The 24,064-nt window shown below is 49.0% G+C and overlaps 1 protein-coding gene across 4 annotated transcripts in view; it reads right to left on the bottom strand.

The window, feature by feature from the left end:
* LCP2 (lymphocyte cytosolic protein 2) overlaps window positions 1-19,509 on the bottom strand; it is a 44,810-nt gene extending 25,301 nt beyond the window's left edge. For 2 of the 4 annotated variants that reach the window (XM_049707467.1, XM_049707468.1), the window contains exons 1-5: window positions 19,259-19,509; window positions 15,142-15,204; window positions 10,303-10,349; window positions 667-732; window positions 213-244 (exon numbers count right to left, since the gene is read on the bottom strand). In XM_049707467.1, the coding sequence (XP_049563424.1) occupies window positions 213-244; window positions 667-732; window positions 10,303-10,349; window positions 15,142-15,204; window positions 19,259-19,336 (286 nt within the window). In that variant the 5' untranslated portion in view covers window positions 19,337-19,509. The remainder of the gene's footprint in view (window positions 1-212; window positions 245-666; window positions 733-10,302; window positions 10,350-15,141; window positions 15,205-19,258) is intronic. The other 2 variants (XM_049707469.1, XM_049707470.1) reach the window with 1 other exon arrangement.
* Between the last annotated feature and the right edge of the window lie 4,555 nt (window positions 19,510-24,064).

Genomic DNA, 24,064 nt, shown 5'->3' with positions numbered 1-24,064 from the left:
AGGTGCTCAGTTCAAAGCCTGGCCCGGGTCATTCCATGCACCCCACAGAGTCCCTCACTGTGTCTCTGCAGAGGGTCCCAGCTGAGAAGGGGCCATAGCCAGGTGTCCCGGCATAGTGACATCTCTCCTCCCCTCAATCTGGACCAGCAGACAGAAGAACCAAAGCACCTGTCACCTCCTAAAGCCATTGCTCTCACCCCTGAGACCTTTACCTGTTTCCTCAGGAAACCGCTGGACTTGGGGTCTGTAAAGACAAACACATTGCATTAATGGCCCTACTGACTTAGGGAGATCTCCCTCTTTCCTCAGTCCAGCCCTGCAAGGGGAGCCCCCGGGGGAGGGTATGTCTCACCACCCAGGACCGCGGTCCCTGTTGCTCTGAAACCAGGGCCAGACTACCCGAAAATTCTGGAAACCACCAAAGCCATGCTGGTGGCACAACTGGGAGCTTGTGACTGTCTGACTCTTTAGGGGAAGTTCCCCTGATGTCCCAGACACAGGGCAGGATGCAGGGCAGGGGGGGGGGGACCCCTGGACTGAAGGATCACTGCGGATCAGAAATGGGGGCCAAACCAATCCCATGACTCCCATTTAAAGTTAGACTTGGGTTTGAAAATGCCTTGCATTTCATTAAAGTGACACCAGGACCTCAGCTGCCCCACTCACTTGCGTGTGAAAATGCTCCTTCTCTCTTCATTCTTGTTGATTTCTTGACTCAACTTACTGAGAATCCTGCAAGATAAAGGGACAGGGGAGGTGACAAAACAGTCATCTCCCCGCTGGCCCAAACTTCCTCCCACGGAGCCCTGAAGTTCCCTGATCTGTGTGACCTCAGGAACCTGGGCCAGTATTGGCCAGCCTCTGTTCCTTTGGCCTCCAGCCAGGCCCCTCCCCGTGGGGCCTCTGCTCCTCGCTTCCTGAAGAGCTTGTCACCTCCATCCCCCTACCAGTCCCTGCTCAGGAAGCTCTCTGCTGGGGCCTCGGTCTAGCTCAGAGCCCCTCTGTAGAGACTGGTCAGCTCACGCCTGGCTCCTCTTCCTCTGAAATCCTGCAGCCTTATGATCTGGACATGACCGCTGCGTATTTTATTGCATTAGTATTCCCCAGGGCTGAGGTCCCCTGACTCTGGGTTTGGCATCCCTGTAGTGATATCTAACCTCTAAGAATCTTCAAACCATCTCTGAGACCTGGAGGAATCAGCTGCTTGCTGCATAACTCTTGACAAGAGCTCCCGTGCGCTTCTTGGGTCTGAAATCTCCTTCCATTCTCCGCTCCCTGACTCCTTCTTCGTGACATGGATTCTTTTTTTTTTTTTTTATAGCTCTTCTTAACTAATTAAGTCAAGGGCAGTGTCAACAGACCAAAATTATGTAATTTCTAAGTCACATTTAGAATGAAAGAGACCCATTTTTACTTTTATACAAGCACACAAATAAATCAATAAATGAAATGCTCTTGTAACGGATTCTGGTGGGGAGGTCTGGGACTGACCTTGTCCGCGATAAGGCTCATGTGTCATTATTTTATTGCTTGCTCCACTGCCTGACAGCAAGGTTACTGGCAGCTTAATCCTAATTTCTCAAGCTCTGTCAACAACAATTTCTTTTCCTTCAAAATGGGATTGAAGTTCTGTGAAATGATTTAAAGTTATTTTTAAAAAAAGCTCTCTTAAACCCAAGCAAGAACTAAGAAATAACATCTTTCCATCTTTCTTTAGCAATCTTAGAATGGCAAAAGTTTAATATGAACCAAATTACTATAAACATTCAGGAAATATCCAGGGATGTGACAGAATTGGAATCTCATGAAACTCAGTCAGTTTTTAACTAACTGAAGATTTTGGAAAAAAAAATATTCATGACATGGATTCTTTTTTTTTTTTTTTTTTTTTTTTTTTGGGTACGCGGGCCTCTCACTGTTGTGGCCTCTCCCCTTGCGGAGCACAGGCTCCGGACGCACAGGCTCAGCGGCCACGGCTCACGAGCCCAGCCGCTCCGCGGCATGTGGGATCCTCCCGGACCGCGACACGAACCCGTGTCCCCTGCATCGGCAGGCGGACCCTCAACCGCTGCGCCACCAGGGAAGCCCTGACATGGATTCTTATAAACACTTGGTGAATGTTCCCGAGCTAGGCCCAGCCTGCAGAGTGGGAGGCTCCCTGAATCACCCACGCCCGGAGGCCACCCTTGGCCAGGACCCTCTTCTTCCTTGGATGTTGTAAACTAGCAAATCCCCAAACCCCAGGACAGGAAGGGCCTTTGTGAGTGGGACGGCACCTCTGGCACACCCTAGCAGTCAGCTCCAGCCTCCCTTCGCACCATTGCTGTGACCAAGGGCGCCCTCATCAGTAAACAGGCTCATGTCCCCTAGAGATCTGGGGCAGCTGGAGGAGCCTCAGAGGTGATCTAGTCCAACATCATGTTACAGACGGCACCACAGAGACCCAGACGGAGGAAGGGACCCGCCTGCACCGCGGGTTAGTGATGAAGGCCACCCTCTCCCCACCACATGCACCAGCCCCGGAAGCCAGGCTCCCTGGTTTCCAGAGCAGCACATTTTCAACACAACACATCCCGTGTCCCTGCCCCTGATGCCAGAAGCCCCCTGGGAGTGAACGAGCCTGCAGCCCCTCTGGAAATGGCCCGGGGTCTACACTGCTTCTGCTGAAGTGACCACCTCAAGGTAACAAGTTTGGCCTAAAACAAAATTGCTCAGTTAGCAGAAGTAGTCTTGGCATCTACCACTTCTTGCTTCCCCCATCATCCCCCAGGCCCCCAGTCCCCCCACTTCTCCTTGCTCCCCGGGACCTGCTGCTCGGAACCCTCCAACTCATTAGAGTGACAGGATAAATGAATTGTTAATAAATCCACTGGGAACTTTAGAGGACAGAGAAGGAGGGAGGGCAGCGTTTAATCCTCCATCATAATGTCCTTGTTGGGATTTCACACTTCACTGGGAGATGCTTGGGGATGGGGCTTCCCAGTGGCCTCCTGATCACACCTCCAGAACGCTTATTCCTGGTTCTTCTGTTTCCTTTAAGCGATGGTTTTGAGAAGCTGGTGGGAGTCCCTCTCCTCCCTCCTCTGATGTGTGGTGTCCCACACCCTGGCCAGGTGCGTCTGTGATGGCCGCAGCACTCATCCCCATGCAGTCACACCTTCATTCAACAGCGCGCACTCAAGGGCTTCTAAGTGCCAGGAGCTCTGCTGGGGCTCAAGGTGCCTCAGGGAACAGAACAGAGATCCCTGCCCTCCAGGAGCTTCCTTGCTAGCGGAGAGAGACAGACAATAAACAACGAACATTTAAGGAAGTGAAATTCTAGACGAGAGCTGTGTGTACACGCATGCAGCAGAGGTGCGAGCTGGGTGAGGGGGGAAGGAGTGCATAGGTGGGGTGCGGTTGCAATCGAAAATGAGCAAGCCTCTGGGAGGAGGTGACTTTTCAGCAAGACCTGAACTGGGGGATGCTGGGCAGCACATCCCTGCAGAATGTAGCGGGGGGGGGGTGGAGGGGGTGGGGGAGGGGGGAGGGGGAGACCCTGAAGGGCTTGCACAGCTGCTTTGATCCTGAAAAGACCTCCTGCTCTCTGCAGCTCCTCTGCTTACTGGTATCTTCAGCAGCCAGGCTGGAAGCTGCTGGGCTCCTAACTGGTGAAGGAAGGAAATGTCAAACCACAGAACACACAGAGGAGCAGCACAGAGCTGAGAGCAAGCAGAGCCAGAGAGGGGCTGGCAGCCCAGCCTGCAGCAAACATGGGCGCCCAGGGCCTCCTGCTTTGGGGGGCCTCGGGGCAACCTTCCCAGCCAGCTGGGACCACTGCTGGGGGTGAGTGCAGAGGGTAGCGGTGCTGGTGGACAGAGCAGCAGGTTGTTGCCACCTCTGTGTGCAAACCTTCAAGGTTGTCCCCGACTCCCACCTCCCCAGAGGACCGAGTGACAGTGAGTGGTCAGAGGTGACTCATTCCCCCTCTTCCCCACAAACCCCAGGCCATACTCAGCACCAGGGGGAAAGGCAGAGGGGGCTGGGCAGCTGGTAGACACAGTTCTCTCTGCTTCATCTGTTGTAGCCCCAGAAGTGGAGCGAAATTTTCCACAGGAAGTCAGGCCATGGCAGGAGACAGAATCCTGCCATGACCTGGGTTGCAGCCCTGTTGCATCCCTTAGCTTGCTGTGTGATGGGGGCTGGTCTTTGACTTCTCAGTTGAAGGCCTCTTCTGGTGATGTTAGAAGGTACGGAGGGTGGGACTGTGGGTCCTTGTTGAGTCTGACTGCAGCACCCTGCCCAAGGGCAGTGTGACCTCAGGCAAGGCATTTGCCCGCCCCCCACCCCTTGGCCTGGATTCCTTTTCATCAGCAAAACAAGAGGGTTGGCCCTACTTAGAGAATCCGTGATCGGCCTGACCATAGAGATTACATGTTACAGACACTGAGCCCACTGGTGACATAACCCATCGGAGCCTCCAGGAGAGATGCCTCGGGGTGCGGGGGTGTGTGTGGCAGTAACACAAGCACCCTGGTAACATGGGTGATTCCTACCGTCTGCAAAGGTTGTGAAATCACTCCTGTCATTCTGGTATTCTTGGAATTGTTTTTTTCTTTGTTTTTTTTGTTTTGTTTTGTTTTGTTTTGTGGTACACGGGCCTCTCACTGTTGTGGCCTCTCTCGTTGCAGAGCAGAGGCTCCGGACGCGCAGGCTTAGCGGCCATGGCTCATGGGCCCAGCCGCTCCGCGGCATGTGGGATCTTCCTGGACCGGGGCACGAACCCGTGTCCCCTGCATCGGCAGGCGGACTCTCAACCACTGCGCCACCAGGGAAGCCCCTGGAATTGTTTTTTAAAAACAAAAAAATGGAGGAAGAGGACAAGGAAAAGGAGATGGAGGAAGAGGAGGGCGAACGAGGTAGGGCAGCAGGAGCAGAATACGGGATCTGGGTCTGTCTTGACGTGGTCCCTGTAGGATTCTCCCAGGAGACCTGGGGCTCCCTTTCAATGGTCCCTATACTTCAGCAGCTGTGGGTAGAGGGTCTTGAAGTGCGTCTTGAAGTCAACTTTGCTGATCACACAGAAGAAGGAAGCTATGAAAGAAAGACAAGCAGGCAGAAAGGAAGTCAGGGAGGAAGGAGGGAGAGAGGAAGGAAACAGAGCAGATAGAAGCTATCAAGCCCACAGCACACAGTAAGAGTCGATATTATTTCGTGAACACTCTATTCTTGTTGCCTGTGTTGTCACATGTACCAGCACACAACTTAAATGTATTTCTTACCAAAACTTGCATAGCCTGAGCTTTAGATGAGCTTCCCCTGTCTCCCACGAGGCCAGGAGCTCGGGGGGAGGCGGGGAGTTGCTCCCCTGACTCTGTTTCAGGGGCACGCTAGTCTCTCCCACGCCCAGAATTGGGCAGAAGTCTGCGTTTGCTCCACGCTGCCCTCTCCGGCTCCTCAAAGCCTCTCTGTCCTCTGACACAACCTCTGTGACCCCTGGCCCGCCTCCCAGCCCACATTCTCTGTCCTAAACTTGCGCTCGCTCTGCGTGTCACCCTTCATTAAAGGAACAAAACTCCTCCTTTAAAAGTCAGCCAAAGTGAGAGAGTGGCATGGACATATATACACTACCAAACGTAAAATAGCTAGTGGGAAGCAGCCACATAGCACAGGGAGATCAGCTTGGTGCTTTGTGACCACCTAGAGGGGTGGGATAGGGAGGGTGGAGGGAGACGCAAGAGGGAGGGGATATGGGGATATATGTATACGTATAGCTGATTCACTTTATTATAAAGCAGAAGCTAACACACCATTGTAAAGCATTATACTCCAATAAAGATGTTAAAATAAAAAAAAAAAAGTCAGCCTCCTTGAACCAAGAACCAAACCTTCCAAACTTCTGTCCTGTCACCTGAGAAGCCAGGGAGACACCAGGACATGGGTCTCAGGACTCAGGCCTCTGTGTAGAACCAGGCACGTGAGGGGGAAACAAGAAGGGCACAGCAGGGTCTCCCCACTTCTCAGGCATGTCCTCCGCCTGACAGTTTTACAAGTTTTATTTTAATTGTACTTCACAGTCGTCTGGGTAGTAGCCAAGAAGAATTATCCCCACTTTTACCAACAGGGAAAGCAAGGCGCTGGGGAAGTGTTTGTCAAAGGTCCCATGATGGTTTTTACATGGAGCTGAGCCAGAAGTCAAGTGTCCTGGGTTCGCACTGGGGAAGAGGAGGGGCAGTCGGTGGAGAGGACGCACTTTTCATGCGGGGAGGACTGGGCAGCTGGACAGGGATTAGCCAGTGAATGGGAGCGGGGAGGCGCGTGTGAGAGAGGGACCTTGTCACTGTCTCCATCCTGCTGGGGGCTGGGCACGTTCTTTCATGGGCACAAGAATGTCATGTTCAGCCCTGGGGCCCTCCTGCATCCTTCCTCCCCCATCATCTGCTGTCTTTCTATCTTAGGTAGGCACTGAGTAGATGAGACAGGAGGCTGTCTCTGAGGTTAGGAGACCGACAGCCTTATCAGAAGACAGACAAGTGAACAGGCATGCCTGCATTACCTCTCTGATGGGATCTTAGCTTTTCCCAGCCTAACTTCACTATCGGTAAATGGGTACAGTGTGCATTAATGTTATAAACAGAATCATCCAATGCCTATGTGCTGCCACCACCACATTGCTGCCCTCTCCTTATTTTTTAAGTTACACTATATTATTTTAAATATAAAACTTATAGCATTAAAAAAAAAAAAACTCCAAATGGTCATCAACAGATTTTATCACGTGTTCTATCGATTTAACCAGAGCACGCTCAGCTATACCATTGGTGTTAGGCTAGGTCCTCTAAAAGGAGGTTAACATTGTTTTATTTTAAAACCCTCCTCCGTTACATTTTCCTTGATGTCTGTGGGAAAAACTATGTCCTGAGAGAGCGACTATATCTTCAGACAGAGAATGCTTCCTGGCCAGAACGTGCCTGCTTACAAAATCTATTTAGTACTGACTTTTTAAGCATCAGGGAAGGAAATTGAGGTATGCAGAGGAGTGTCATCTTGTTTTGGTCTGCTGTACCTAAACACAATTTCTTTTCTATAACCCTTCAGGGCAATGATCCAGGGCAAACGAACCTGTGTACAAGGGAATGGAACAAATAAGTACTGAGTACCTCTACTCATCAAGGAAGGCGCCAGGCAGCTTATATGTGGGCTGTCTCCTTCATATACACCGTTCCCTGAGAGTTCCTTCTTTCTCATCTATCGATGAGGAAACTGAGGCTCAGTGTGTTGAAGCAGCTTGCCTGAGTCCCACAGCTGGTAGGAGGCAGAGCCCACCTTAGAACCTGGATCTCCCTTGCTCCAAAGCCCATGCCTTTCTATTCTTTCATCCTCCCCAGTTAGCAGGATAAAATAATGAGTAAACATCTGAAATTGTGCTCATTGGGATTTTGCATAAAATGGTTAGAATAGCTAACACATCTTCAGTACATTTTATTATTTCCCCATTATTTCCTCTAACTTTCCCACTGGCCCTTTGAGATATGTTCTCTTATTGTCCCCATTTTACAGATGAGGAAGCTGAGGCTCAGGGAACTCAGATAACTTGTCCACAGACTCACAGCTAGTGAATGGAAGAATTTAGTCTCAAGTTGTCTGACCTCAGAGCCTGCATTTTACTCACTAAGATCTCCTGTCTGCCTGTTCAGATCTTAAATAATATCCTTTAAAAGAATGAGCCCATGCAGTTCATGTAACCCATTCCTTCCTTTTATAGACTTGGAAACTGAGGGTGGTCTAGGACTCATCCCGGGCACAGAGCTCACAGAAGTAGAGATGGAATTGGTATTTATTATACATTTATGTCAGGGACGGTCACTCTCAGATTCACCTAAACAGGGCGGCCCAGACCTTCCCCAGATGCCTTCCCCATTACTCCCCACGTTCACCCTTCGTGTTCCATGGGCAGGCCCCATAGCTTGTCTGGGGCACACATTCAAGGACCTCAGAGTGAGATTTTACTGCAGGCCAAGTTGTTTAAGTTTTCAAATAACTGAAGAAATATCCCGCACCTCTACCTCACCCATGTGAGTGTTCAGAATCGTTCTTCTGCATTAACTAGCAGTTGCTTCTCACGCCACCTCCTCCTCCTGACTCTCAAACATACAGATGTCAGCTGAGCTCAGCCTTAAGGTTAAAAAGCATCTTCCCAGTTAAAAGTGCCTGCCTCGTCTCTTTTCTTCTACTGCTCTGATGAAATCCCCTCCTTCCAGCATCTTCATAGCCACAGCCTAGGAGAAGCTCCCATCTCATAGTGGGATCATGGCTGTCATCTCCTAACTGGGTTCCATGCCTCCAGCTGAGCCCTCCTCTGCATCATCTTTACATGCCCCCAGAAGAGTCAAGATGCAGGCTTGACCTAGTGTTCTCCCTGGTGAACTCACTTCACCAACACGCTCAGACTCCTTAGAACGGCTCAAAGCATCCTTCAGAATTGTGACCCGTCACCGTGGCCTCTTTACTTTTTACTTCCCCATGTATACGCCACAGCTGCTCTGACCTACTTGCAGTTCCAGTAAAGGCGCTGGTGCCATGCCTTCGCAATACAGTCCCCATTTCTAGAATGTCCTTTAACCATTTTTCATCTGATCACTCTTAATGCATTTCAAGATCCAAGTTAAGTTCCCTTCTTCCCCAAAGTCTTTCCTAATGCCGTATCTTGATTTTAAAACTCTGTGTGGACCAAACTTAACATGTCTGCAGGCTGACTCTGGCCCACCAGCCACTAATTCTCACTCCTGTATGTTAAGGTCTCTCCTTTACATGGAGCTATGGTCTTTTTCTAGAGCATCACATTTCTGTAGTTATAGAAATGTTCTATATCTGTACTCTCCAATATAGTAGTCTCCACTATATCTGGCTTTTGAACCCTTGAAATGTGGCTAGTGCCTCTGAGGAACTGAATTTTTAATTTAATTTAGATTTAAATAGCCATTTGTGTCTAGAAAAAACTCCAAAGAAGAACAAGGGTTCTTCAACAATAGTTGCCCCTGGAGATAGGCGGCACCAAAGGCAAATCCTTATTCTTTTCTTTTTCTTTTTCTTTTTTTTTTCCCCTTTTTTTCCCCTTTCTTTTTCTTCACCCTTCCCGATGAGGGAAACTGGAGAGTCATATTTTCCTTATTTGAGCTCCCTGGCAGTCTACCTACACATGGGACTTTTCAACCTCCTACTTCATTGACCTACTTCCCTTTTATCATTGTGAGCTCTGAGACTTTTAGAGCGAGAGAAAGGACCTCAGAGGATGTCTAGAGTACAGATCTCAAACTGGTGGCCCCCAGACTAAATGTAACCCAGAGATATGTTCACTTTGGCATTTACAACATTTGAAGATATTTGAGCAACATTTAAAAATTGAGATACATTGCATAAAACGGATATTTCTTGCTACTTTTGTTAAGTTCGAAGACTGGGCATCACTGGGTCCACGTTGACTGGAGTTGAGTAGCTGCGGCTCCCTTTGGATGGAGACTATGATTCCAATTTGCCACAGTCTCCACCACTCCCTGTTGTTCACCAATAATGAGGCTTTGTGCTGATTACCCCTCTTATCATCATAATCGTGCTATTATTTTTCTTACAGTGGAGAAATAGTTCTCCATATCCATGCTTTATTCAAAGGTGGAAAATGATAGGGCTTTGTACTTTTCAACCTGACCCATTTCACCCATTTCTATTAGCTGTCTGGCTCCTATAAGCATTTGCGTGTAGGGGTCCTACTTGAGGGACAGAAAACCCATGGTACAATAGGCACACTGCAACTTCCCGTTTCAGCGCCCATGTCACACCCAAGAAATGGCCCCCCTTTCCTCAGAATTCTTCTCAGCACGATGCCTGGGACAGCCATTCCAAACAGTCAGTACTGACAGACAAAAGGAAGTTCATTGCCATCCTTCATCAGATCCAACTCTCTCATTTTACTGAGGTCCAGAAAACTAAAGCAATGACTGAGTTGGTGATGACACCATGAGGAAATCTCAGATCTTTGATTCTAGTACTATTTTCAAAGGCCAACCCACCCCACTGGGAAGAGAGGAAATGAAAACGTGGTCCAGAGTCAGGCTTATCTTTGGCAAGAGCAGCCAATACACCAGCTGGGCTAGATCTGTTATTTCTTTTTCTCAAGTCATCTTGTAACTTCTCTTCACTAAACCCTGTCCTTGCCTTCACCCTTCCTCCTCACTTTCTTATTTCAAACCAACAGTGATAGATAACTGACTCAGCTCCCCCTGGACTACTCCCCATTCTACCCAAGGAATGAGGGGGTGTACTTACGGCACCCGGAGCTTAGGGAATTTCTGGATGTCATTCTCTGCCAGGTTCTGAAATGAAGACAGCAGTAGGTTACAACCCACAGGAAAAGGTTCTGGGCCTGGTGAGTAGAGTATGGTATGAAACAATAGGGAACAGTGGGGACTGCAGCAAACTGCAGAGTACACCCCACTCACCCATCCGAAGCGGGCAGCTTCTAGATGGTGCATAAAAGCCTGTGGACCTAGTGTTGCCAGATCTTTTTCAAAGGGAATCCCGAAACCTGGATCTTATATGAAATGTCCTGAGTTCTAAATATTGACAAATAATTTTAACTGAAGCAAACAGCAAATACTATGAGAGCCAAATCTGTGGGACCGCACAGGACTTGTTTTGTGGGCTGAACTTGGCCATGTCATGACATCTTTCTTAGACTCCAGGGCCCCTCTCAGCAGCCGTATGGAGCAGCTATGAGAAGCCAGCCTGGCGAAGGCATCTGTGCCCTTATAACATCATCACACCCCAACTGCCTCTTTCACCAGGGTTATTAGTAGAATTCTCTAGATGTAAGGATGCAATAAAGAGGCTGGCCAGAAGGAACCAAGAGGGGAAAGGAGAAAGAAACGCGTATTTGTGAAGAACTGACTTTGGGCCTCTCCTTACAGCATCTTGATTAATCCTCACATCAACGCTGTGATGTAGAAACTACCAGCATCGTTCCCATTTTAGTGAGAAAGCTGTGGCCCGGGGATGTAAGGGGATTCCAGGTTGTAGGTGATGGAGGTGGCACTGGGACCCTGCTCTATGGCATCCAATGTCTATTTTCTTCCTGCAAGCTTCACTTTTATCATGTCCAAGCCCTTTGAGGGTCCCAGTGACCTGTGCTGGGGGCAGGTGGTGAGAGAAGAAGGCACCTGAAAGGGAGGAGGAAGAAAAGAGGGTGGGCACGCTCTCCATAGAACCAATGCCGAGGCAAGGAAGGGGCCTCCTTAACGTTCTAATTGAGGTCAGAATCCCAGTGGTTAGAGTGAGAGCTCTGGAGTCAGACAGGCTGGTTTGGAATCTTGGTTCCTTCACTTAGCAGCTGTCTGACTTGAGACAGACGCTTAGTCTCTCTAAGCCTCAGTTTCCTTATCTGTATAATGGGAAGCGTAATAATATTAATAGCCCCGTTTTAGGGGTTGTGAGGATTGAATGAGATGACGTATGTCCTGTGCTTGGCTCAGTGCCTGACATACCTTTTGTGAGTGATAAATGGAGGTTAGGTGAGTAATTTCTGTCCCGGGGGAGGGAGCAGCTGGGGTCTGGCTGGCTCCTGGATGTTAGTGTCTTTGCTTCTACTTCCGCTCTGGGCTGGGAGCTGCCTGGCAGGTTGTTGGCTGCCTTCTGAGATGAGCTGGGCAAGCTTCCTTTTAAGCACAGGGGCTGGGGCATCTTAGCAATGTGCTTATGGCCTCATCTGCTCCACTTCTTAGGAGCAGTGTCTGACCCTGCGGCAGGGCTGGGGAGGGAGTTTGCCAAGAGTCCTGAGACAATCAGGTTTTTGGTCAAAATTCTTAACTTCTTTTATTTATTTTTGCATCACTGAGCTATGGCATCCCCTCCCTCCAGAGCCACCTCCTCAGGGAGGATACCAAGACTCTTGTTCAGAGTGTGGCATGATGAGTGGAGGGCTTCCTGGGAGTTGCCAGAGGGATGAATGCTGAGAACTGGGCAGTTTCTGTTCTGCTGAGTCAAGGACATAAGCTGAGGGGATTTCAGGAAGCATGTGAAGGAGAAGGTGAGCATGTGAGCACGACTGGAGACATAGAGGCAGAGGATATTAGGAAAGAGAAAGGCCTTTAGCAAAGTCTGGAAACTCTGGGTTACTTGTACAATGACTTGGAGTTAGACTTGTGGCTTCGCAGTACACTTATACGCTGAGTGTGTCCTCAAGAGAGACACGAGAGAAAGGAAAGCTGAGAATTGGACCCCACCTGGAGAGGCAATGTGGCAGGGGCTGCTGCTTTCCTACCCAATATCCACTCTCTTTCTCCCTTACTGATGGGACCCGGATTTTGTTCAGGGCAGTAAATGTGCCCATTCAAAATATTTAACACCCTAGACTCCCTTGCATATGGCCAAGGTCACGGGACTCCGTTGCAGCCAGTGAGATATAACCTGAAGTCTAACTGGATAAAGCTTTTGGGAAAGTCTCCCTGGAAATAAGGGGGAATGCATTCCCCATGCACTTCTGCATTTTTTATTCTTTGCCCTTCCCCCCTTCCTCCTGCCTGGAATGCAGATGTGATGCCTGGAGATGGAGTAGCCATCTTGTAACCATTAGGACAGAAGCCACCAACGGTTTCCATTGGCCGGGTGGGGCCTGAGTTCTTGATGACTTCCTTTAGCAGCTCACCAGCCTCGAGTGCGTAACTCTATATTTCTTATCACTTGAGAAAGATAGGCCCCTATTTGGTTAAGCCACTGTGGTTCAGTTTCTGTTTCATGCAGCCGCACACCTTTCTAACTGACACAGCTTCCAAGCACATGGCCTCCTCTTCTTCAAGCTTCTGGAAGTGCAGCACCCCTATTCTCTCACCAGACTTCTCAATGGAAAACGAAATGGCAGCAAAACAGATTCAAAGGGCCTGCTAGATCCTACACTGAAGAAAGGAGGAAGGAACGAAGGACGGAAGGAAGGGGGGGAGGGAGGGAGGAGGGGAGGGAGGGAAGGAGGGAATCAAAGAAAGAAAGAGGAAGGGAGGGATAGAGGGATACAGACTGGGGTCTTCCACTTCTGCTTCGAATAGCAGAATGGTCCTGGATATTATAAAGCTGGAAAGGGTGAGAGACAACCTGAAGTCTAACATCTCATATAGATGAGATATTACAGCTCAGATCAGAGCCCAAGTTGTACCCAGAGCACCTGGGGCGGAGAGTGGTCTCAGCAGAAGCTGCCGGATCAGGTCTGGGTTCTGCTGCCCGCTCTCCTGGCTCCTCGAGCCCCTCTTTCCACTTCTTCCTGTTTGCACAGTGATTAGAGCATGCAGCGTATTCTCTGAGGGCCTGACAGGTCCCAGATATTGGGGCAGAGGAGGCAAAGCTCCTGTCCTAACAGGTCTAAAGCTCACAAGGGGAGCATTGGGGGGACTCCCAAAGCTGGGAGGGACTGTCACCCGCTACCACCCAGTCCAATGTGCTCTGTTAACAGAGGAGGGAGCAAGGAGAAGCTCAAGAGGGCAAGTGCTTATTCAAGGTGACCCAGGGCATCAGGACCACAACTGGGACCATCCTCAAGAAAGATGTCTTACTCTCTTTTGACTCAGCCCTGAGAAGTCTCTGTTCTCAGTGCTAAAGGCATCAGAAGGAAATACTCAGATTGAGCAGTAATTTGCAAAAAGAAGACAATAAAACTACCAGAACTCTATTGGCCCAAAGCTCAGTATAAAGAAATAGCATTGTTAAAAACTTATGCATGGTTAGATTAAATTAAATGTGTGCTTTAGTCCAATTACTAGGTGTGTGACTTAGAATAAGTCACATCACACCTCTGTACATGTTTCTTCAATGGCACCTGAGGTGGTTGGAGCCTTCCTGAAGATAACTTCCTACTATAAAACAAGCTTCCGGAAGGCAGAAAACACACCTTAATCATCTCTATATTCCCAGCACACGGCATGGTCTGGTATGTAAAAGGAGTTCAGGAACATGCTTGTCCAGTGAATGACTGAATGGTTTAGGTGGGACAGTGAATAAACATGTCTTACGTGGCACATGAAAACGAAACTCAGACCAAAAGGGGCACAGGTTTGGTCTTGGCATGAGACTTAAGAACTGACCAGAAAGGAACATATGACTATGGGTGGTAGTGAGCTCACTATCACTGAAGGAATTCAAGAAGCTCTTGGTGGCAGAGATGCAATACAGGAAATGGATGGGTGTGCTGGGTGGAAAACTAGAACATGCGCCCTCTCTGGCCCCTTCCAACCCTGAAGTCTCATGGTTCAGTTCCCTCACTGCTGCTGACTAGGTCTTACAAGGAAACACAGCTTAACTTGCCCCCCGACTCCAAATCCAATTTGGGAACATCTACCCCATGAGACCTTTGAAGTCTTTTTCCTACTTCTTTTTTAAATGATGAAGGAACATGACCAGAAGGGATAGATTGGTGCAGCCAGGGTCTCTCTTACCCATTGGCAAAGGTGTCATTTTAGGGGAAATGCTCAGACCACCGCCCCAGCCACTACCCAGTGCCTCTAACTCCACCAATTAGAGCTGCATCCCTTTCTATGTAATGGCTTAGTCCTCAATAACAGCTGCATCTTAGTCTTACGCTTGAAGCTTTTTGCAATATAATGGAGTGGAGAAAGCCATACCCCATGTGTGTTTAATTGGCACAAAACCAACTATGTGAATTTAGTAGAGAAAGAGGGACATATTGAAATAAGGAGGGTGATTCTATCCTTTATTCTAGTCAGTGAGTATGTACCCCAGAGTGAGAAATAGAGAAAGAGAATCTTCTATTCTCCCATACGATCATTTTCCCCCTTGGCCTTCTCAAAGTATGAGTGGTATTTGAATAGATTTTCAAGAGGCGTGTGTGTGTTAACTATAATTGGATTCCTCCTTATACCTTGACTTTAGAATGTACCTTGGTATGGGTGAAAAATCTGGGAGGTATCCTAAATAGGAAGGATCCTGAGAGGTGATGAGAGAGACGTTCATACAAAACTGAAGAAGGCCACGGGCTGTGTGGCGATCCTGAAGACAGGCATTGCCCCTGGGCATCCCCAGGGACAGGGTAGCCCAGTTGGCCCTGCAGCCATTGATTAAAGTACAGGACAGCTTTGCTCTCAATGGGTCAGACTAGCCAGCGCTCACCAAAAACCGCAGCCCGTCGATGTGATATTTCTTCACAGCCTTTTCACAGTCCCTGTAGTTCAGCTGAAAAAGAGGAGGGGAGGTGCTGTCAGTGCGGGCAGTTCGTGCCATTGGTTCCCATCCCTTGCCTGCCCTAGAAGCTTAGCAATTTGTGGTACTTGTGGCTAGCCAGGTCCCCCACTCCCCTCCCCTGTCTAACAGAGGGGCCCCATCCCTACCTCAGCCCTGCTTTCACTAACTAACCCCTTGGGACTCTCTGAAATGGAGAAATTGCCTGTCTAAGGCCTTGGGGCCAACCCCTAAGGGTTGGGGTACAGAAAGAGTGCCTTCAGAGCTTCAAAGGGATGGCCATACGCTCCTCTAGCAAGCAGAAAAGAGCTGAAAGAAGAAAATAAATAGCATCTCTCATCTCACTACCCAAAGACAACCTCGGTGAAAACGGCGATGTCTTTCCTTCAGTGGTTTTTCCTAAGCATCTTTCTAAACATAATCGAGGTTATCATTCGTATTCAATCTGGTTATCTTGACTTTTCCTCCTGAAACATATAGGCACTGCTTCATGTTATTACAAACTGATTTTGAACATTATTTGAGTTTGCTCCCAATTGCTGAACATTTAAGTTGTTTCCCAAACTGCTGTTCCAATAATGATAATAGAAACTTCTAGCAATTACTGAACACTTGCTATATGGCAGGCACTGTTCTAAGTATTTAAACCAATTTTAAGTCATTTAAGCCTTATGTTTTTCAAATGGAGAGTCAAAGGCACAAAGAGTCAAGTAACTCGTATAAGGTTCCATGGGTAGGCAGGTGATAGAGGTGACAACCGGGCTGCAGAGCCAGGAATGTTCTCCTTTTAGTTAATAACAGTAAAACTTACATACAGTAAGTGAACAGATTTAAGTGCAGCTTAACATACCAGATCAAAAAACATCAGGGATATTCTTTAACATACAGCTTTTTCTTCTATGTTATGTAGTTGAAGTTAGATTCTCAAAATAGAATTATAGAATCAAAAGGAATGATCATTTTTAGGGCCTGGTTGCTTTCCTAGAGTCACATCAGTGGACAATTGAAGCAGGTGTCTGTTTCACCTCACCCTCAACAACATAAGCATTTCTACTTGAAATATCTCTAAATTTGATGTTTCTAGATAGAGTATTTAAGGTAAAATATTTGTCCTTGAGAATTCTAGCTTCTCCTCTCAAGTATGGGTCTCACAGTCTGTGGCGGCCTTCTTTTGGGGCAAACTTCAAATCATGACCTTTTCTTATGGCCAACAAAACTAAAGAGTGAGAGCAATTGTTGTAACCTCATGGCCTGACAGGGTAGGATGAATATTAGAAAGCTCGGAAAAGGCGATTTAGCAGTCATATAGAAAGCAAGCAGTCTCTGCAGGGCCCCAAACACCCCTTTTATGCATAAGCCGTGCGGTGACATGGTTCTTGGAATTTTCGACTGCCTTTAATTCATCATTTTAACTGTCCGTATCATCAGCTGAATCTCTGATTTTGCAGAGTGCTGACTTGGACTCTAGACAGACAGACAGTCCTGCAGACTGGGGCCTGCCTGGGAGTTTGATTCTGAGCCAGTAATGTCTAGGCCGGAGGGTGAGACTCTGTTCTTTTAGCATACGCTTAGACGATTCTTATGAGTGCCCAGCTTTGGTTGGTGCTGGTCTAGAGCAGGTACCTGGTGTTGCAGATGGGACCACTGAGGCCCAGAGAGGGGAAGGGACTGGCCTAAGGTCACACAGTGAGTTGGGGACACAGCTAGGATTAGAATTTATGGCTCTGAGCCAGAGTCTTCTCCACTGCATGGCCCAGGGATGCCTTCCTGCCAAGTCAAAAGGGATTGGAGGAGTTAAAGAAATAGAAAACATGACCTCAGTCCTCAGGGTCTTACGTTCCAGACAGAGGATGAGCTGCACGTATTTGAGACAGTAAGACACAAAGGCCCACTGCTCTGCATGGAGTCTCCAGCTAGGGTCCAGCGAATAGAGCAGGAGAAAGGGAAGACTGAACAAGAATTGGACCCCTGTCTCTGCTGGAGGCCTCACACACGTATTTCCTTTATTTCTCCCAACAATCCCATGAGGTTAGTCACTGTTACTATCTCTGGTTTACTGATGAGGAAGCCGAGGCACAGAGGTGAAGTAAAAAAAAGGAGGGTCACCAAGCTAGCAGGTGGCAGAGCCAGGATTCAAACCGAGGTGTGTCTGACTCCAGAGCTGGCCGGGGAAGTGTCTCCAAGGAGGACCTGGCCCCAGTGCTTCATTAGAAATTACACCTGCTAACAGGACTTTTGCTGGCCAAGATCCGTCCCCAAATGACTCCGCGGTCAGTCCTCTGCGTTTTCCCTCTGGGGGAATTGAGATGTTCACGTTTGACGGATGTCTACCTGGGTCTGTGGGTTCCTGGATCACAGGTGCCCCTCAGTCTCCTCGTTCCTGCCTTCAGTCCCTTCATGCTGGGAGGGGAAAGCTGTCCAGATTCTGTGGACTTGACCTGGAGTCTGGACTCTCCAAGAAGAACATTCTCCCTTCCTCCAACTCAGGCAGAGAGCCGTCCTCCTGAATCATCCCTGACCTATAGTCCAGCTCTCTCTACTAAGGGGAACTTTACCTTTGGATTCTGCAGCTGCTGTACTATCTGTGTAATTGTCCTTCCCACATTGGAGATGGGGCCTATCTGTGCCTCTCAGCCCATCCTCAGGTATGCCTTGTTAATTCTCAATTCTTTTCTCCTTTCTTTATTGAGGTAATATGCCGCTTTATAGCATCTTAGCAAATTTCACTTGTGGCCCTAATTTATTTGGTCTACATTTAAGAAAAGTATTTAGAAAACTCTTTCAAAAGTCAGTTACCTCAGTGATCTTTGCACCCACCGTGCTGAAAGCTAAGTTTATTATGACCTTTTCATAAGGGAAAAATAACAGAAAGGAGATGCACAAAAAGCAGAAAGTAACAAGATCTGTGGGCTGTGCCTCTATCGTGCCACACCCAATTCAACATTTTCACATTTTTCTTAGGGAAGAACAGTTGTGACAGGAAATACCTTGGTACCATATGGACCCCAAATTAGACGATGTGTCCCTGGGAGCCTACTCCATCCCAGGAACAACAAGAAGTTGACTTAGATAACCTCTAAGGTCTTGACCTAAAATCTTATGCTTGTGATAATCTGGAGTAACAACTGAAGCTGATGCCAGCCTCCAGAGGTGGGAGTGTTAGAAGCTCAATTGTCCCTCACGAGACATCGTATCCCTCGGACAGGGATAGAGGGTCCCTGAGTCATGTGACTTGGGATCTGCCCAAGCAGACATGTGACCTGTGGTCCCACCAGCAGATGACCAAACACAGGGATCCTTGAGCACCTCCAAGGCTGGGAGTCAGGACAGCAACACTCAGCTCTGCCACAGCTTGGCCCCTGACCCTTCCTGGCCAACCTTCTCCTCTTCAGGGGCCTCAGTTTCCCCAGCTATAGTCTGAGGTTCATGTCAGTTTCCTAGCCTGCCTCATAAGACCCTCATAAAGCTCCAGTGACACTCTGTCCAGGTAAAGGTTTCAACAGCCCTCTTTCAAGGTCATGAGCAATGACTTGCCCTGACGCCATCTCCAGCATCATTCATCACAGCCTCCAACATTTCCTTTCGTCTCTCCTACCCCAGGACTCCATCTCTCCCCTTTCTAACAAGTAGCCTTGATCTCACTAGTTGTTACAGCAGTTCTGAGTCTCAGAGCAAGGACTTTGAAACCAGACAGGTGTGACTAGAATCCCACCTCTGCCACATGCAGTCCCTGGGGCTTTGGGCCAGTTAGCCTCCTTGAGCTTATGTTGCAGCTGAGCTGGGAGGACAGCAGTCTTGGAGAGGGTTAGATGGGACTGTGCCTGAAGAGCACAAACTCGAGCCCTGGCACACAGTAGATATTTGTCCCTCTGAGGGCCTCCCATCTCCCCAAAATGCATTGCCGGGGTACTCAGTGGTGCTCACTCAACTGGCGAGGTTGCATGGAGTTGGAAGTTCCACTGCTATCTTTCACGCCTCTCATGTTCTGCCCAGACTCCATCTTCAAGCCTCTGCCCAGCCCTACCACCCCCAAAACATCAAGGCTCACCTTCTTGAAATAGTCTGCAAGGGTGTCAGGGTCCCAGGCCAGGACCTCAGAGCGAAAGGGCACGTTCCTGAGTGCCATGGTTGCTCTCCTGGGACGAAGCTCACAAACTGAGCATGGGTGTTGCACCCATGGACAGAGAACCCCAAATCCAGAGTGTGGAGGCGTCTTTGGCTCTTCCAACTCCCAGGTACCCTCTGGAAAAGCTCTGCTGGAGCCGATGTCCTTTCTGCTATAGCCAGATCCCAGAAAGCAACGGCTTCCTCTGAGAACATATATGGTCTCTTCTCAGAAAACGACTCAGCAAGTTTCCTTTACCACTTCCTCTACTGGGCTCTAAATAAGTAAACAAGGAAGCCCAGCTCTGGGGGCTTGAGAGGCAGAGAGAGCTACAGGCTGGTGATTCCCCACTGGCCCCATCTACCCCAGCCCAGTGGGAGGGGCGATGAAGAGAACTTAGATTCCAGTGGGAGTCCAAGTATGTTTCCATTAAAATCCCTGGCAACCATATGTCTAAACCACATTCCTTCTTGGCTGGGTCTTTGCAGATGAAAATCTAATTTGACGGTTGACCTAAAATATAGACAATCTCCCACATCAGTGAAGGGGAAGGAGCGTGACCTTTTAATGCTTTCCAACCACCCCTCAGTTTCTCTCAAATGGATAAACTTGAGCTTCTTTCGCTGCTTGCTTATAGTTATTACAAACTCTGTGAGCCAGTGAGCTGGGCACCCAGGACTGAGAAAGGGGATCCACTGGGCAGGGCCGGGCTTAATTTCTGCTATGACTCTTTCCATGCTGGGCAACCTCAGGCAAGGGCTGAAACTCTAGGAAACTCAGTTTCATATCTGAAATACAGGAACAGAAGGATTGCTTCATATGTACATAAAACTTAGATGCATTTAACTAGACAAACTTAAGGGGAAAAAGTTAAAAGAAAAAAATACCGATTGCTATCGATGCTGCCATATATTCTAGTCACTATCGTTCCCACCGTATATGCTACTTACTATTTATGCCTCCACATATTCTATCTAAAGAGCATATCCCTGGAGACAGGAGATGGGAATCTGGGTTCTCTCAGTTGGTTTCTTAGACCCTGTGTGCTTCCTATATCTGAGCATCTCCTTGACTGGGGGTGAGTCCAGTGTCAAAAGCAAACCTATTTGTACAACTTCACAGCCTCCAAACACAAGTTCACCACTCATTTAGTGCTGCAGGCACAGGCACACACAGATGACCGTCTGTCCCGACGCTTAAAGAAAGAACAGAGCTCTGTTGCACTTACCGAGTGATGTTAGGTTGGCCCCTGAGGTGATGCCTTCCTGAAGCTTCTTCAAGGATAGCTTTGGCCGTGCAGTTTCCATCTTACGCACAATCTAAGGACCCTCACTGTAATGTACCAGCCTCGCAAGGTCGTTGTGTAAATGAGATCTGCACGTTGTCCCAGGCCAAGCGCCTTTATGGAAGTGGTTCATGAACCTGAGCTGATGTCATCCTCACCTCAGAGGGTGCCAGGGGCATCGGCTGAGGCAGCCTAGGCCGAGCACTCCTCACAGGGCTGGTACCTAAGAGCTCTCAGCAACGGACTGTGCTCTAGAAAGCACGGCCTGCTGTTCAAAACTCCGCCGCTGGTGGGAGAGGTCACTTCACTTTTCAAATTCCCAGAAGAGAAGCAAATGATAAAAAACCATTTGAAAAGACAGGAAGAGAGAGGATTCGCCTCCAAGTAGGGCAATCAAAGAAAATATCATGGAATTAGCTGGGATTTAAGCAGGACCTTGGAAGATGTAGCCAAGGGAGGGCATTCTGAACCTGTGTGTGATATATGGGGTGTGTGTGTGTGTGTGTGTGTGTTGGGTTCTACTACATGAGCAAAAAACCACACCACACCTGTGGAAAGGAACATTCAAGATCATCCTTAGAAGGAGAAGCAATTTCTTTCAATGATGTTCACCCACACTCACAAGAATGCAAATCTAGGGGCTTCCCTGGTGGCGCAGTGGTTGAGAATCTGCCTGCTAATGCAGGGGACACGGGTTCGAGCCCTGGTCTGGGAGGATCCCACATGCCGCGGAGCAACTAGGCCCGTGAGCCACAACTACTGAGCCTGCGCGTCTGGAGCCTGTGCTCCGCGACAAGAGAGGCCACGATAGTGAGAGGCCCGCGCACCGCGATGAAGGGTGGTCCCTGCTCACCACAACTAGAGAAAGCCCTTGCACAGAAACGAAGACCCAACACAGCAAAAATAATAAATTAACACAGCAAAAATAATAAATTAATTAATAAAACTCACTCCAAATTTCATACACAATAAACACTGCTATAAAAAAAAAGAATGCAAATCTATAGAAAAGCAGAAGTTGGAATTAAGGTATAGCTAAACATGAGGCTCTTTTGGAAGAATCATCCAATAAATGTGGCCACGATGGACAATCTGTAGAGCCCATTTGGAAGACAGACACAGCAGTTAAGAAACCTGGATGACAGTGATGATGGCTCTAAGAATCACCACGAATCAATGTGTGGAATCCTTCACGTGTGCCAAGGGGTGGGCTAAGGACTCTCCACTAATTGGCATTTCATTGTTGGCACTATTATCTCTCCTACTTTTCAGAAGAGAAAACTGAGGCTCAGAGAGGTGAAGCTCCTTGCCCCCCTTGCACCCAGCAAGTAGGTTGTGCGGCCAGGTCTTGTCTAGAACTCTGAGTCTAGAGCCCCTGTCCTTCACCTCTCTGCCACCTCGGGGCTCTGAGATGTTATGTAAATTGCACAAGGCGGAGCAGGGGTTCAAACCCAGCTCTGTCTCCAGCCTGTGTAATTTCCTCTCTTTCAGTCTGTCTTCCACAAAGAGCAGGGGAGCCTGGCAATTAGGAGCAGTTAAGAAGAGGATGCAGCACTTTCCGCAGGGCAGGACTTTGATGCGTGCACCCTCCCCACAGGGTCACGGGCCCCTTCCCCAGAAAGGGCAGCTGAGCCGGGAGACCAGGTGGCACAAGGGGAAGGGGCTCGCTTCAGCTTGGAACCTTTACGTTTCCCCAGTCCTCGGTAATTTCCCAACACTCACGAGTTTCACATCTCCAGTCTCCAGCTAGAGGGTTCCAGAAATTCCAGGGGCAGGGCTAATTGACCCCCAAGAGAGGCTCAGGACACCAGAGTGACCCTCGACAGGCTGGCTCACTTGGTCCAGCCTCAGTCTCCACACCTGTAAAATGGGCGGTCATGAGAGTAGCCTCGGGGAACGGCCCACAGCAGAGGGTATGCCATGGCGAGGAAGGCTGGGGCCAACTCACAACGATCCTCCAAAGAGCATCGGTCTTGGCTTCAAGCACGAAGCAGAGCAGAGAGTGGGGAGCAGGTAAGGCACAGTGACGTAGAGCCGTGGCCTCGGGGGCAGATACCCTCTCCCATCTCTGTCTCCCCCAGGCAGGTGGGGAAACCAAGAACTCATGAAGAAGCAAATTAAAAGGTTCAGTGGAGGTCTTCTCAGGCTTTGTAATCTCTGTCTGCAGATTAGGAAGGGGGCAGTCTGTGCACAGTAAGAACAATGTCGTATCAGTACACGGGGACAGGGGCTCATGGCGTAGAGAATCTTAAATGTGCATTCCCACAGAGCCTGTGGATAAGAAAGCAAATCTTGCAGGGAGTAACATGTCAGATTTTTAGATCTTAGAGACAAAGAATGGATATGGGAACAGCACACTGCACCCCAGAGTTGGGAGGAGGATCCCCCAATATCCCCCCTGCCACACCCTATACCGTCCAGACTTGAAGCTCTCTCTTTTCCCTGCTAACCCGCAGAAGAATTAGATGAGGAGATAACTGCTTTTCTTCACAGCTAATCGTAGAGGTGAGAAAAATATGCAATTTATTAGAAGAGTCTTGTGGGTTGCAGCCTCTGGGGGAATGGGAAGGAATTGTCACTTAGAGACCAGGAGAGAATGGCAAGTAGGTACTTTGGAGGAGAGAATGTGTTGACCTTCTTAGGAGAGGTACCTACAAAGCTAGAAGGTGGAAGGGAGGATGTGCTTATTTGGATGTGATTTGGACAGAGGGTGTTGTCTGGGGGAGAGAGACAAAGGTGGTGGCATGTGGCTCAGAGAAGGTGGCATCTAGGGACACCGCAAACCATGGAGAGAATGTCCTCATGTGGGTTCACTCCAGTCTCACCTCCACCAAATTTATATCACCTGAGGCCGAGATGAATCTCTACTGGAACTTCCCGTAGGGCCTCTGTGGGTTTGTCTATAGTGGGGACCAGAGCTGCAGCTGTCACCGTCGCAGGAAGGGAACTATTTTCCCCTCCACTCTCAGAGGCTGGCAGTAGAAGCACCATCTGTGTGGAATCCTTCTGGGTGACCAAGGGCTCCACCCACACAGGAGGGTCTAGCCAGGAGAGCCAGGAAGGGGCCCTGACCGTTGGGCTGAGCGGGGACAGCTCCATGCACCTGGCAGCCATACACTAAGACAGAATTTGGGGACCCTGCCTGGGAGTGCGTGTGTCAGGAAGGACTGGTCTGCCACACAGCCATCCCAGATGTGCAGGGGTCGTCCTCACCATCACTCCTGGAGGCTGGGGGAGGGGGGGAGGGACAGGGGGAGGGGCTCAGGCAAGCCCCGGGCAACCCTTCTCCAGACCTCACTGCACTCTGTGTCCTGAGAGCCACTCCAGTCTGGACACGGTCCCCAACCCCACACACACGCAGCCTGGGATATGCAGGAGGAAAGCATGAACCAGCTGCTGCATGTGAGACAACGAAGAGCAATATTTTCCACTTCCTCAGACCTGACAACTTCATTCGTTTCAAA

This window comes from Orcinus orca, chromosome 3 (genome assembly GCF_937001465.1).
Source record: "Orcinus orca chromosome 3, mOrcOrc1.1, whole genome shotgun sequence".
NCBI lineage: Eukaryota > Metazoa > Chordata > Mammalia > Artiodactyla > Delphinidae > Orcinus > Orcinus orca.
The sequence above is the reverse complement of the archived record's forward strand: the minus strand, read 5'-3'. Positions and strand labels throughout refer to the sequence as shown.